This window comes from Chelon labrosus (genome assembly GCF_963514085.1).
Source record: "Chelon labrosus genome assembly, chromosome: 2".
NCBI lineage: Eukaryota > Metazoa > Chordata > Actinopteri > Mugiliformes > Mugilidae > Chelon > Chelon labrosus.
This window is the reverse complement of record NC_140338.1, coordinates 28,073,795-28,089,233: the sequence shown is the minus strand read 5'-3', so window position 1 is coordinate 28,089,233 and position 15,439 is coordinate 28,073,795. Positions and strand designations below refer to the sequence as shown.

Here is a 15,439-nt window from a genome sequence, read left to right as displayed (position 1 = left end):
CCTCACTTTATCCTTACCACATCCTGCGTTTCACTCACAGACACCCACATGCATCAGCACACACACACACACACACACACACACACACACACTCACCGCCTTGCATGTTTGTTGCATATTGATAGATGTGTAACTGTGTAATGTGGGTTATCTCTGTGGTTTGTCAGCTTGCTGAAGTTATCCTAGCTTGCTCCAAACCGTGGTATCTGTGCTCAGATAGATTGGTGCGATTAGTTTGCAAGTGAAAACTGACTTTTCTTGTTCTCTTTTCACTGGTCTTGTTGTCTGGGTATAATACGGAATTCACGCCACCCATCAATTAGTTTGACAATTAAAATTATTTTATTCAAACAACATGACAAGTTGCAAAATATCAAATAGGATTATTATAACCTGAATATCAGATACTTTTTATGAAGACACAACGATTGTTGTTTTTTCATAGGTGATTCACATAATTCACACATTCATCAAATACAGCATATATTAGATTATGAACTTTATATATATTATATATTTATATAAAAAATCCACAACATAGGATGTAAATTAACACAGAGAAACACAGAACATGGCAACAAAGTTTAGCAGGCATTTGCAAACCTCTAAGGAAATATCATAAAGGCCCCCATGAAGTTTTCCGTATGCCCAGTACTAATCTTCTGTATATTATCCAGTGTGACAAAAATTTTATCGTCCTTCTGCAGGTGGAAAATGCCAGCCAGGAAACTGTTCCATACATCGTCCGCAAATTGGGCCCTTGAAGTTGGTTTTGATGTCGAGCAGCGGATACTAGAGGAAGCATGCAAGAGGTGTCACAAAACAGATGATGAAGACGGCATCTATGTCAGCCTGCTTTTAATGACACGGTGCATGCTACGTACAGGCGGCACACAATAAGCACATCTCTACCAGCAGGAAGGAGGAGGATAGAGGAGGAAGGAAGGAATTAAAAAGTACTAGCTACTAACCTTTTTGATTTCATGAGTTCTATTGGTTTGTCGTAGGCGGTGGTGTTTTTCATGACCCTGTGTTGGAAAAGCGAACACTCCTCTGCAGTGTTTATTTGGACTTTGGAGTAGATGTAGTAGTAACCCTCAATCTCAACTATCAACCAGCCTTTTTCGTGTCTCATGTTTTGAGTGACTGCTTCGCCTAGTTTTGCCCATTGCACCATATTGTTCTCCCCAGCAGGATTTTTGTCACCTGAGGTGAAGACAAGAAGCAAGAGAGAAAAGAGTTGTTAAACTTAGAAATGAATAATGTTGAGTTAAATTAAACTGCAAAGGCCATACACATGCTGCTCTCAAATGTGACTCACATAAAATGCTTGCCGTTCAAGAGGTAACATCGACCACAAGCTGAAAGAACACCACTGTCAGGCAGGTGTTGGTGGCTAGAAGCCAGCGGTGCTAATGGTTTAGCTAGCTAATGAGGGCAGCATAATATAGGAAATTCAAAATGATAAATCCAATTAGAAAAAAAGTCTATACAACTAAATTACAACATATCGATGCCTGAAAACGACAGCACATCACCAGCACATGTGAACTCATGCTGCCTTCGAATGGGGTCCAATGGGTTCGAATTGGATGATGTTTACATTCCCAGCTGAAAGCAGCACAATGCTGAAGTAAGCAGAATACTGTAGTTAACACCATCAGTAGAAGGCAGCATTATCCTGCAGCATTAAACTGCCTTTAAATTAGAATGTAAATACTATCCCATCATAAACACAAGGTATTATGACAGCTTGATGCTTACGACAAAAACAGTGCTGCCGTGAACACAACCTCAGCTGACCCCACTGAAGGCAGCATAAGACCTGAACTTATGAGACTGTGAATACCACAAGAGGGGGCTGTTCATGTGCACTCTCCTCACAAGCATGTTAAACAATTGATACAAGCCGGTGTCAAGGTTTGAGTGTGAAAGGGGCTCTGACCTATTAGGTGAGCGAAGGGCCTCTGCTGCGTCTGTGTCGGCATTGTGGGAATCTCATTGGACTCTGTTCCAGAAAGTAGGGAGTGACACCAACAAGTCAATCAACCAATAAATAAATCCATCGGTATAAAAAGACCACCTTAAGAACGTACTCAGGAGACATTTGACCTGTGAAGCTCTTAGAAACACAACAGATGCTTTAGGCTTTACTTCCTATAATAATATATATATATATAATATAATAGTAAAAGACAATGAGTAATGATAAAAAAGTAACAATACCTTTAGATCCCACTTGACTCATTATGTTGCCAGCCTGAAAAAGAAAAAAAAAAAAAGTCAAAACTCCATCACATTCTAGACTGTGTGACTCCATATCAAAAGCTGTGGGTACTTTAAACCCAAGCTTACCTGCTGGCCAGGTTCTTGGGGATTGGACGAGTTCTGACAGAGAGAATGACATCTGGAAAATGCCTGCGGGGAAAAGCAGAGATGCAACAAAAATAGAGAGTGACATACAAATCAGTGAGTGAGAAAATCTTTGTGTGTCTGAAGCAAGATGTCAAGAGATCAAGCACACGTAAGAACAGGAAGTGGCTTGTGGAGACCAGAAGAAATATACGTGTAGAAATGCAAAAAAGACAGATACAGACAGATAAATATAACTAAATAAAGTATAACTAATCATTGTTGTACAGGAAATCGTTATTTATTTGTATGGGTTTATAGAACATAGTAATACTGTAATAAAGGTATTTTACCAACATAAATAAATCAACATGCTAATTATAACTCTTTCATTTAAATGACGGTTACTGGAGTTTCCTTTGGTTGCTATGAAATGCAACAGCCGGTAAAGTGATCTTCCCTCCTAAACAAAACTAAGGTTTAGTTAAGATTTAACGTGTAATAGTGGCTATTACGTAATATACAAAGTGGAAGCCATAAAAGAGGCAGGTGTGTAATAAATCGCATTATGAAACTGTCTCAGAAAAGTGAAGTTAATGTTGTGGGTTTGCACATGCCATTGAAAGGAAAGGGAAGTACGAATAGAGAAAGAGTACATTTGACACGTTCGTGTTATCTTCTTGTAACTTAAAGAGCAAATGACCACCCACATAGAAATATGTTAGCCGTGCTCTAACACGGTGAAGTACGATATATAGGAAAATAGGGAAATTATCAAGAGACGGGGTTTCACATCGCTCCAAGCACTGAGGCTCTCTCTCAGTCTTTGCCTCAGTGACAGACACACATGAAAATATCCGACTCACCTCAGTTTTTTGGTAAAGGTTGTAGATCAAATATCCCTGGACAATAAGTCCCAGCATGGCAAATCCCACCAGAAGGAGAAGAAACCGGTGGCTTAATCTTTCCCACCTCTGCTTGGTTTTGCCGGGCATACTGATGTAGTTGGCTTGGCTGTCCACCACAAACACCTGGGGACAGGTGCCAACACCGGCTTCTGCCATCCCACCAGATCACACTCCTCCTGGATCGTAAGGGCGAAAGGTCAAAAGGGCCGATGTGGCAAGAAAAGTAGATACTGAAAGAAAATAAAACAAAAGGGTTAAGTAGAGCACAAAAACAGGGAACAGAAAGATGAGAGATACAAGGAGAAAGGCCGGCAATGAATACATAAAGACAGATATAGTGAGATCACATAAAAAAAATAAAAAAATAAAAAAAATGCAAGTTCAGACGCTTGTACGCTGTCTTTACGGACACAGGGCATGTGGTTTAACCAACTTCTGTGGAAACTAATTATTACTCCATATCATGATGACCTTAACCACACAAATGAATCAGAAAGAGACCAGACTTCATTACGCATTTCTTCATGGTTGTTGAGATTACCTTGGAATCGTATTTTCCTCCACAGTCAACCATCCAACAGCATATGGTAGTTTTGGAACGGTCCTCTGTATCTTGTTTGAGGGATCAAATGGTAAATATCTTCTTAACAAGGTTTTAAAATCAAAAAAGGAATGAATGTCATTCTCTGAACTGTATCCCTTTGTATTTGTCCTCTAGATCTTCCACCTTCTGAGAAAAGAAAATCCTCTATCTGTACAGATTCCAGTCCTCCCTTATGTCCTGTGCTCGCTTGCCTGCTGTCAACTATCTCTAATATTACTTTTCAAGCAAACTCAAGTAAGGAGGAAATGAAGATGACATGGGGAAGAGACTTATAGAGAGAGAGAGAGAGAGAGAGAGAGAGAGAGAGAGAGAGTAGTGAGCATGTGGGACACTCCCTATAACTACTGAGTATAGCCTAGTTATCGTCCAACAGCTGACACTTCCTTTTCTCTCTCTTCAGATTCTCTCTCCTTGTGTTTCGTGCTCTGTCAAACACTTTTGGTTTCTTTTTTCAGTCGCTATTTCGTTTTTTTTTTGTCACTTTCTGAGAAACTGTCTGCCCCTTTTAGACATTTGTCAATTTTACAAACTACTCAACAAGGTGGCATGATGGTAAACGTGTCTGAACTGAAGGTCAAGCTGTTGAATTCACTTCTGTAGCTGACCGCTACCCGCTGTTGCAACCACAGCCTTGCACTATAACACATATCTGTGCCTTAGTGAGAGCCTACATTTACAAACACACACACTGTAAGGCTTTCTCAAATGTGGCCAGCATCTCAGGCTTTGAGCAACATCTTTGCTTTCTGTCCTTTTGCAGGAACCTGTGATGATTTGCACATCAACAACCTGCTGTGATTGAGGACAAAGTCGACATCTCTTGTTTTCATGATTTCCACTCATATTTACGGTTAGTGTGCTTTGTGAGAGTTGCTTCATTTCATGTCCTCTTCCTTTTTTCTCTCATAGTTTGCATCTCGAGTGATTCATTGTTTTTGCTTTTTTGCAACATGCTCCCAACTTGCGTATATGCGGTCAGCTGAGCAGAAGTACACAAGTGTAGGCAATCCATGTTGGTTATAAATTGTTTTTTGTTCTTATTTTTATTTTTATTTTCTGTTTCCCTTTTTCATCACGTGTGTTTCATGAGTTTCTCAAGTGAATTGTGGAAATTCTTCTTCACCACTGTTTAACTGCTGTGTCAAGTGTGATTAAGAACTTAACATCTAATGATGATTCAGTCCTCGTTTTGTGAGATCTCTGTACGTGTCTTTTTTTTCCGCTTTGTTGTAGGAGGGGGCTGTTTGACATGACAGACTCCGCATGGTGAAACTCTGACATATAGAACTTGCTACCCACACACTATGAATTCCTACCTCCAACACACACACATATACTGTTCATACACACCGCACAATGTGTGAATTTGTGTTCAGTGCAGATAAAGAAGCAGGGAGGAGAAACGGAAGCCTACAGCTGTGGTGGGCCCTAGTAGATGTTGTGGTTGTTGCTTGTTGCCTGTAACATTACAGTGGACAAGTCAGACTTACAGTATAGTAGATTACCACTGTGTGTTGTTCTTAACACAAGTAAACACTAACTGCACAGTTCATTTGTGTATGTCAGCTTGTATATTTATACTCTCCTTCTGAAGACTGTGATGGCAAAGGTGACAGTTAGACAAAGACATCATTTTCGCAGTTCTATTTGTGTATCTGCCGATGGCTTACAATATCTCTGTTAAAAATACACAGGATTATCGTTAATCCAGTGTGTGTTGGTCACTACAGCACAAATATATTACAGAGAATGTAAGGGTTAGGTTTAGGCATGATTCAGAACAGGGCCATAAGACTATGTCACTAACAATGGTAGCTCTATTAGAGATGAGTTGGCTGGCCAAGTAGTTTGGTGAATTATGCATAATAAGTAAATAGGAAAAGATAATTGTAAGCAGTGAACTAAGGGCAGGTTGATGGAGTCAGGGCCTCAGATGGGAAACATGCTGTGATCTTAGACATGGGTTTTGCTCAATCTGGAAGGAAATAACATCGTTTAGGAAAAGAAAAAAGAAAAAAAAAACGTTTTACGACAGCTGTCAGCCGACGTTTTTTTACAGCGTGGCTGGTGCACAAACATCGGAGATACAGTCATTGGTTGTTCAAAAAAGCAGGACAGATCCTGATGGAAAAAATATCACGGGCTGGGGATGGATGGGCAGGTCAGTCAGAGATCCTATTGAACAAGAATAGCTCAAAAAAATGAACGCAAACTGTTCATTTTGGAGTCTATGAAGTTCTTGTTTAGTGTGAACTTGCACAACACTGCTAACAGTACATGAATGCACACACAGAGAGAAAGGCCATAGGTGCTCATTGTGTCATTAGAAGTCCCCCAGCAGGCAAGGACTATAGCAGCATAGTTAATGAATGGTTCAAGGCCACCTGCCAAACTATTTGCGTCATCACTTCTTTTTTAAGCCTGATCATAAAAGTAGACAGGGTGACTTCCTCCCAAACCTACACTAAGAGCTGAATCATCATGAGACGTGCATTGACGTGAAACTCCAGGAACCACAGCACCATCTGTAACCTTACTGGTAGCCTGAAGTTAGGCTGCACTTTGAGAGCAAAGCATTCTATTCGGGTAATATGGTACTGCGAGGTATTTGAGGTATGATGGAGCTTGGCCTTTAAGAGCCTCGAATGTAAGGAGAAGGATTTTATTTTATTTTTAATTTTTACAAGTTAGGGAAAGTAGGTGCTAATGATGTCTGAAGGATAGTTTGTGCTAATGTATGTACTTATAAGTACCTGGTTGTTCACCTGAACAGACAACTTGACTGGACTGACTACACTATATCACTTAATAAGAAAGGCCAGAGCAGACTCTATCTGCTAAGCACACCTAGGTCCTTCTGAGTACAGGGAGCACTCCTGAGGTCCTTCTATGACTTTGAGGCACCAGCCATCTACTATGGGGTGGTCTGCTGGAGCACCAGCATCTCAGCAGCAGACAAAATAGAAACTGGACAGACTGGTGAAGAAGGCCAGCTCTGTTCAGAGCTGCTCTCTAGAGCCTGTGGAGGTGGTGGGTGACTGGATGGAAGCAAAGCTGTCACAGCACCACGCAGTGCATTCAGCAGCCAACTGCTTCACCCACGACCTTATCATAATGGTAACTGCAAGATTATTTTGCTATTACTTAATGAATATATGGTGTTTCCATTACTAAAATGTATTTATTTATGGTAAAACATACATGACTTTCTTTGGAACTAACTAGCACTCGTGAATTTACTGTCAATTAAACTCAAAGATAATCATTATATGGTAATAATAATAATTCATACTAACATTCCTTTATGTAAGTGTTATTTCATTTTAAAGTATAGGCTGACCAAAGAGATGTTAAATATTAAAAATGTAAATGTTGCATTTACCATTTAATCACTGGTTTACATATTGACATCATACACTGGCTGGTTAAAAAAAATAAAAAATCGCCACCAAAAAATAATGTCACACACTCTAATATTTCGTTGGACCACCTTTAGCTTTGATCACAGCATGCATTCACTGTGGCATTGTTTCGATAAGCTTCTGCAACGTCACAATATTTATTTCCATCCAGTGTTGCATTCATTTGTCACCAAGATCTTGTATTGATGATGGGAGAGTCTGACCACTGCGCAAAGCACATCCCAAAGATTCTCAATGGGGTTAAGGTCTGGACTCTGGTGGCCAATCCATGTGTGAAAATGATGTCTCATTCTCCCTGAACCACTCTTTCACAATTTGAGCCTGATGAATCATGGCATTGTCATCTTGGAATATACCCGTGTCATCAGGGAAGAAAAAACCTGGTCTTTCAGTATATCCAGATAGTCAGCTGGCCTCATTCTTTGGACACATAATGTTGCTGAACCTAGACTTGACCAACTGCAGCAAACCCAGATCATAGCACTGCCCTCACAGGCTTGTACAGTAGACACTAGGCATGAGTGCATCACTTCATCTGCCTCTCTTCTTACCCTGATGCCCCCATCACTCTGGAACAGGGTAAATCGGACTCATCAGACCACATGACCTTCTTCCATTGCTCACTGATGAGTGGTTTTCTTAAGGCTACACAGCTGTTCAGTCCCAATCTCTTGAGTTCCCTTCACATTGCACGTGTGGAAATGCTCTTATTTCCACTATTAAACAGCCTTACGTACCTATATGTTACACTCTGTGGTGTATCCAACTTACGTGCACAGCATTTACTCTTCTTGTGGTGTCGAAATGCCACACCACAGCTTTGCCACAGACCTTTTTTTTCCCCAGTTCCATAGGAAATTCCCAGCCAAGGACAATGTTTACATCTCAGGTAACTTTTGATGCATGTTTGGGTCATCTAAGAAAGGCCATTGTTTGACCTTTTCTGCATTGAATGGGGATCCTTAGGCTCCATAACAGTGGTGTGTGATGTTGAAGTGGCTTCTGTAATGTTGTTTCTTCTTGTTTAGGTTATTGAAGTACCACTTGTCACACTAATTTGGTATTTTTGCTATTTACTAAAAATTCTTCCCAATGCGAATTATTTCATGTTGACTGACCTCTGTCAGCTCTAGATCTTGATCTGAGCGGTACAAATGTGCAATTGCAGCAACATATCGAATTAATACTTAAAAATAAAAATGAAAAATATATGTTGTTATATATTTTTATGTTGAGTTTTACTGTTTGTAGGACTAGTACAATCCTAAACGATCCCTGACATTAAAAATATCATTAAAAACTAAAACAACAAAACAAAAAAGGAAAGAGGATGTCAGTTTTGGAATTGTTTAGCTCTAATCAGTTCTGATGTCATAAAAAGCCACAGGACAGGCCGTGAACTTTGGTGGCTCTATCGGTGGATTTTTCTGTTTGCTGTCTCACTTCTCCATTGTGAATTTTTGTTGTTCCTTTTAGATTCTAACTGGTGGATGTTAATTAACCCCAAAGTATAATAAACCCCAACGGGGAATTGTGGAATGAAAGGTTGAATGAAAGGTTTCTCTAAAAGGTTTCTAACAAAGAATCTTAACAGATAAACATGCTGTGATTTTGTAATAGGCATTGGTTCCCGCATTTTACCGCTTAAACACCTTATTCACGCATTATGCTTATAATTGTTACTGTTTACAAAAGTGTACTGATTTTTTGCTCTGTGCACTATAATTGGCTCTTCAACCACCCTCCGGTACACAAATTTCCTTCGGGATTCATAAAGCTATCTCATCTAACACAGTCTGCAAAGCTGTGCTGTTACTGTCACTCTCTTTGGAGTAGATCCATTCAGTAAAAAGTCCCAAGGGGACAGTCACAGCTGCAAGTTATACAATTAATGATGATTAGGTTGTATTTAGATGTCAGCTAGAAGGAGTTGGCAGGAACAGCAAATATTGCAGCCGCTCGCTAATTTGGCTACAAGAAGACATTTAGTTCTGTCTGTGCAGTTTATGATTGTATTTTAAGGTCACTGACTCGTGTTTATGGAAAAACAAACCAGCAGCAACAGAAAGAGTTGATGTTATTATTATGTTAATGAATTAATGAAATGTTATGTTCCAGATGCTGTGGACACTGAGGCCAGAATTACAATATTATTTACAGGAACATGTGGCTAATGAGTGAGGCGTGCACATTGTCAGCTTGGGCCAATGTATTTGAGGTAGGTCACCACACCAGCAGCAGCCTCATCCAGAGGCATAAAGTTAGTTTGGTGCTACATCAGTTGGCCCCATTCTTGTGAACACCATATCTCAGAAATACAAGGTGTTCAAGGGTCAAAGGCCAAGGTCATTGCGACCACAGTAAACATGTTTTTGGCCAAGAATTGGTATGATAAGTATGACAAAACAAATTACGCAATGTTTTATATCCAAAAGGTTAAACGGCAACTTCACTGTGGGATCATAATGCTGTATTAAATTCTTAATAGTCTTTACTACATACAGTATATTACATGAGTAACAAACACGGATGTAAGTCCAGAAGGCAGTGCGAGAGTGGAGGGTGGAGCGTACCATACTAGACCTGGAGTCAATGAACAGCAAGTGGTGCTGGACCAAGGCCAGAACAACAGCCTCCTCGCTCTGTTGAGATCAAGGAAGTGTTTCCTCTCCTTGAAGACAAACACAGAAAGAATGAGGAGGAGCTTCTTCCTGCAGGCCATTCAGACCTAGTGCTTGGACTGACAGATTCCTATACATTTGTATTGCCTTGGTTATTTCACTCATGTTGACATATACTGCCATGACAACACTGATTTTATTTTTTATTTTTTGCTTATATTTTTATTATTCTGCCTCATATTAGCTTATTTTTTCTTTTCTTAATCTTTTAACGAGGACAGTCATAAAATAAGCCTTTCACCCTTTTGAGTTTGATCTGTTTAGATAATTAGTCATATATATTTATATAATTCATAGACGGTATGTTGTCACTGCTGATCCCCCATGATGCATCAGGAGCAGATCCTCAGGCAGCGTTTGCTCTGATTGCTTTTGCGCGAGGTCGTCTGCCCTGCAGTGATTGGAGGAGGACTGCTACTCTTCCTCCCCTGGTTGGTCCGCCGCGGCGCCCTCGTTCGCGGGCCTCCACCCAATCACAACGTCGCAAAGTTCTGCTGCGGAAGAGGTGATGCAAGGGAGATGGCTGAACTTAGATAGCCCTGTGTGTGGGAATATTTTCACCATGGATGCTCTCCGGGGGGAAGTGAGCAGCAGAGGACGGCGGCTTGTCCTCGCAGTAGTCTTTCTTTGGTGTGTTGGGTCTGTGCGCTGTTTCGGACAGAACCAGGACAGTGAGTTCACGTTTCTGCTACCAGCCGGAAGAGCCGAGTGCTTCTTTCAAACAGCAGTAAAGAATGGTACGATGGAGGTCGAATATCAGGTAACTAAGTGTAGTCAGCAAATACAACCACCCAGTGTCTTCACAGTTAGTTATCCATTAGAGGATTATACCAGCGACGCCACCTCAAATACTGAAATACGACATTTTTCTGCTGACCGTTATTAACCGTTATTTCTTTTAGCTAACATTAGCAGTCATGTCGGTATGTAGACGTGTTGTCACAGCCTGCATCAAGCTGCATGTGTCGGTAAATTAAGTTCATACTGAGGAAGTTAACGTCAGCAGCGAGGCGGTGGTTGGATAACCGTGTACTGCAACTGCAGCTCGTAATTTCCAGAAATTAAAACTTTATTTATCTGCCGTTTGTGCAAGAATTGCACAAACAGCGGATTCCCGACAGAGCAAGTGCGAACAAATGATTCACTTAGAAAGATCACTGATAGCAACGTACTGTTAACACTCCTCACACTATAGTAGTAGCTTGAATTAGTCACTAAGGCTGCACAACACCCCCACACACACGCTTGTGATGGTTTCACATCCTGGTTGATTTGTGTGTGTGGTCTTCCAGCAGGTTGAAGTCTTGCGATAAGTTCCTGGTGTTGTCCCAACTAGGAAACATTTAAAAGGACTGTAATGGAGGAACACAAGTATAAATTTAAAGTACTAGTTATAAATGACTAACACTGATTCCCAGCAGCCTGTCCCCCTTACAGTGGAAACACATGAGTGTGTATTTCAGATTTCAGAAATGTCTCATTTGTCCTACAAATCGTCCAAAATCCAGAAGTATTAAATTGACTATCACATGGGTCTAAGATGTTTAAGATGTTTTCTTTAAACTAAAACTTGATTTAAAAGATTAATGAATCATCAGAATAGTTGCAGAGTGGCAAACGTAATTTAAATGTCATTTTAAATAGGCTCTGCATAGGTACACATCTCAAAGGGGGAAGTTATATGAGTCAGTAAGTTTGTTTGTTTAGTGGGAGAGTCCCAGTCTTAAACAGGACATTAGGCTCTTTCTTGAAAGACGTTAGTTATCTTGAAAGCGGCTCAGGCTGATTTCCCGATGGCCTACTATTTGCAATTCATAGTGTCTCTCCGCATACACACACTTGAAAGTTCATTAGGTACACTAGTAAAAACAATCCCCCCCCCCCCCCCCCCCCCCCAACTGCTGTTAAACCGAATTGAATCAAACACTAAAGTGTTTTTGTTATTTAGCCAAGCACACTGACTAAAATTAGGTTGTCAAAATTATAGAAACATGCACATTCATGCATTTATTTTCGCTGGCGTACCTAATGAACTGGCATGTGACTGTATCGCTTCTCTTTGTCTAACAAATGTTGTTGCCTTAAGAATATCAACGTGATACTCAGTGTGTGAATGTCATGTGTGTGTGTATCCAGGTGATAGCCGGTGCTGGTATGGACGTAGACTTCACCATCGTCTCCCCTCACGGCAACCGCCTCATAGTTGAGTCTCGACGCTCCGACGGAGTCCACGTGTTAGTGGCCTTAATCCTCGATCATATTTTATATTGCTGACCATGCGCAGTTTTTCCTCATTGTTTATCTCAGATCTTTTTTCCCCCTCTTATCCCAGGGTGGAGCCCACGGAGGAGGGAGACTATGAAATCTGCTTCGACAACAGCTTCAGCCGCTTCTCAGAGAAGATGGTGTTCTTTGAGATCATCATCGAGGGACAAGGAGGAGATGTGGGTGGGGATGATGAGTGGGCAGGTTTGGAGGAGCCTGATGGAAGCCTGCTTGAATACAAGCTGGAAGACATCCGGGTGAGTGGCATGTTTTGGATTTGAGTGATTTAAACCTAGTCACTATGTCATCTGACCCTTTAATAAATGCCTCTCGTTAGCATAGATGTGTCACTAAATAGTGTCTAGGTGTGTATCAGTTCAGATCTGAAAAAAAATTCCAACAACTAGACAACCATATCATTTTTTTGGTATTATTTTTAAACGGGAAATGATACGCCTGTGAGACATTTTTTTAAATTTTTTTTCGTCTTCTATTGGAACAAACAGGTTGAGGAAGTGGGAAAGTTTGCGGCTAACTCACTGTTGATTTTGGTATTTTAATGGGATTTGCTGATGATGTGGAAAATATAGAGGAACGTCAGCCTTAACCTTTAACTAGTGTCTGTCTACCAGAAGACCCCTCGTTTTTGACACTTTCTGGAAATGCAGCCACTCCGGAGACCAAACTTGCGTAACCAAACCACAGTGATGGTTGCGTGACCCAGACATCAAATCAAAAACGGCACAGAAAACACACGTGTGAATTTTCATCAGTTATTCAGAATTTAAGTTTGAAGGGTTGAAAAATGACGGGAAAGATGATAAGACTGTGCTCGGAACTATTGAGGAGGTTATTTAAAATCAACCTACTTGAAAATAATGTTACCATATCGTCACGCTTTCTTATAGCTCACAGAGAAATAATGATTATGTGTGACTGGGTGTGGAAATCGACGCTAAATCGAGGAAAATCTTTCGATTTGCAGGGGCGGATGACTTATGCGTTCTTGATCGGTGTGTCACTTTTGTCAACAGGCGATACACTCACTTGTCGGTTCATTAGGTACACTAGTGAATACAGTCATTCTAATATAACAGCCCTGCCCTAAATCTTAGTGTAATGTAGGTTATGTCATTCAGTGCTTAGGTCAATCTAGTTTTACAAAACCGCAAATCACCTCCTCCAAAATGATTATACAGTTGAATGACCACGTTTTTCAGCATAAACTGAACATTGTAACAGTCATGAAAGGAGTATAGGTGTATATACAAAAGCGTCAAGGCTCCCTCTTCTCCACTAAATCTTTATATCTTTGCTCCTTGTTGTTCTTCAATCGCCTCAGGAGTCCATGGACTCTCTGCACAAACGCCTGGAGCGCAGCCGGCACATGCAGACAGCGCTGCGGGCTTTTGAAGCACGGGACCGCAACCTCCTGGAAGATAACCTCTGGAGAGTCTCATTCTGGTCGTGTGCCAGTGTGCTGGTGATGCTGTGTGTGGCCCTTACCCAGGTAAATAGATAATGGAGACAACACTCACCTGCACCAGCACAATAAGCACCAAGTACTTTTTCTATATTTAAGTCAGTTACATAGTATCTGATTACCCGCTGTCTTTATTCCCAGGTCTACACGGTCCGTAAACTGTTTGACGACAAGAGGAGGGTCTGCACTTAGACGCTGTGTTTTGCAGTCATACGTGATGAAACCAGTCACAGGATGTTTTGTTGGTTTTGAGGTTATTCATTTGTGAGCAATAGTGAAACATTATTAGATGAAATAAGGCTAACCGGATTATTAAGGTAGTGAGAAAGTTCAAGGTGGTTATTTCGTTCATTTAGTGCCTTTAATGTCAGATTTTACCACAGACCAATGAGGAAATACGTGTTGTACTCTAACTGCTGCCAATCACTTCTGAAGCAGGTTAGAGGTGTTTGGGGTTTTTTTTCTCCACAAAAGGTAACATCAGTAAAGGTCGATTAAATGACGCCGTTTAGAAAGGAACTGATAGTTCGCCGGGTTTACAAGGGATAGCAATGTGCAATAGTGATGCTGGCGTATTTGTTCTTGTTATCTTGACATCTCTAGCCGTTATATTAGCGATTTAAATTGTGACCAGTCCAGACGTCACGGCCTCATTGATGGTGGGAGGTTGCTGATTTCTTTTCATGTGCCAGTGTAACTCCATGCGGACAAATAACAATGCAGATCAAGAGAGGAGATGATTTCCAGTGAGGTTACTGATAACGTGTGAATACTCCTGACAAACATGTGGTCGGTACGTGAATGTCAGTTCATTTATGTATCAGGATAATTCACCATGAACATACTGACTGTTTGCTGTTTGCTGTGTGTTTGTGTGTTTCAGACTTGTCTCATTTTGTCTTTTAGACGATCAAACTTGCATTACTTTCTCATGTACTTTTGCCAAAAGAATGTAATTATGATTCTACTCAAAGAGTTTTTTTAAGAACGGACATTGTTGATCACAATAAAAACATTTTTACACGGGATATATCTGTGAATTATCTGTGTCAGATGAAAACTAGAAGGATTTCTTACTACATACATCCCACTCTTGGAAAATTTTAAAACACCTTGAGACAAATGTTTCAATTCACAAACGTCCAGCTGAATGCAATTTTGGGGCTCAAAGGTCACTAATGTCACATGTTTTTGACCATAATTCAAGAATGTATCTGTTAATTCTAACAAAAGTTGACACAAATTCATCTTCTGTAACTGCTTGTTCCTATTGAGGGTCGCTGGGTCTGCTGGAGCCTATCCCAGCTGTCATCGGGCGAGAGGCGGGGTACACCCTGGACAGGTCGCCAGTCTATTGCAGGGCTAACACAGAGAGACAGACAACCATTCACACTCACATACACACCTATAGCCAATTTAGAATCACCAATTGACCTAATGAGCATGTCTTTGGACGGTGGGAGGAAGCCGGAGTACCTGGAGAGAACCCACGCAGACACAGGGAGAACATGGAAACTCCACACAGAAAGGCCCAGTCGGCCCATGGATTTGAACCTGGGACCTTCTCCCTGTGAGGCATCAGTGCTAACCACCTCGCTACTGTGCCACCAGTTGACACAAATGTCAAATAGAAAAAAATATATATATACTGTACACTATATATACTATGTATAAAAAGGTAAATATTATATGAGTCTGGACAGTCATAGATGCAAACTGCAAAC

At 40.8% G+C, this 15,439-nt stretch overlaps 2 protein-coding genes across 2 annotated transcripts; one reads left to right on the top strand and one right to left on the bottom strand.

The window, feature by feature from the left end:
- Nucleotides 1-302: 302 nt before the first annotated feature.
- Nucleotides 303-4,850, bottom strand: LOC311497450 (tumor necrosis factor ligand superfamily member 14-like). The gene is made up of 7 exons (XM_084557771.1): nucleotides 3,802-4,850; nucleotides 3,219-3,490; nucleotides 2,356-2,418; nucleotides 2,227-2,260; nucleotides 1,946-2,008; nucleotides 972-1,206; nucleotides 303-792 (listed from the first exon to the last, which is right to left on the bottom strand). Exons 2-7 carry the CDS (start codon nucleotides 3,414-3,416, stop codon nucleotides 606-608), a joined length of 780 nt encoding a protein of 259 aa, XP_084413897.1. The 5' UTR covers nucleotides 3,417-3,490; nucleotides 3,802-4,850; the 3' UTR covers nucleotides 303-605.
- Nucleotides 4,851-10,262: 5,412 nt separating this feature from the next.
- Nucleotides 10,263-14,743, top strand: tmed1b (transmembrane p24 trafficking protein 1b). Its single transcript, XM_084567344.1, has 5 exons — nucleotides 10,263-10,727; nucleotides 12,104-12,201; nucleotides 12,300-12,489; nucleotides 13,575-13,742; nucleotides 13,857-14,743. The coding sequence occupies exons 1-5, from the start codon at nucleotides 10,476-10,478 to the stop codon at nucleotides 13,905-13,907; spliced, it is 759 nt and encodes a 252-aa protein (XP_084423470.1). The 5' UTR covers nucleotides 10,263-10,475; the 3' UTR covers nucleotides 13,908-14,743.
- The last annotated feature ends 696 nt before the right edge of the window (nucleotides 14,744-15,439 follow it).

What these genes read in the sequence shown, in the direction of transcription:
- LOC311497450 (XM_084557771.1), bottom strand. Translation starts at nt 3,416, where the DNA reads ATGGCAGAAGCCGGTGTTGGCACCTGTCCCCAGGTGTTTGTGGTGGAC. An exon ending in CCCAAGAACCTGGCCAGCAG is followed by an intron (nt 2,261 to 2,355) that starts GTAAGCTTGGGT and finishes TTTCTTTTTCAG; the next exon opens with GCTGGCAACATAATGAGTCA. An exon ending in GCCCTTCGCTCACCTAATAG is followed by an intron (nt 1,207 to 1,945) that starts GTCAGAGCCCCT and finishes TCTTCACCTCAG; the next exon opens with GTGACAAAAATCCTGCTGGG.
- tmed1b (XM_084567344.1), top strand. Translation starts at nt 10,476, where the DNA reads ATGCAAGGGAGATGGCTGAACTTAGATAGCCCTGTGTGTGGGAATATT. An exon ending in CGATGGAGGTCGAATATCAG is followed by an intron (nt 10,728 to 12,103) that starts GTAACTAAGTGT and finishes GTGTGTATCCAG; the next exon opens with GTGATAGCCGGTGCTGGTAT. An exon ending in ACAAGCTGGAAGACATCCGG is followed by an intron (nt 12,490 to 13,574) that starts GTGAGTGGCATG and finishes CAATCGCCTCAG; the next exon opens with GAGTCCATGGACTCTCTGCA.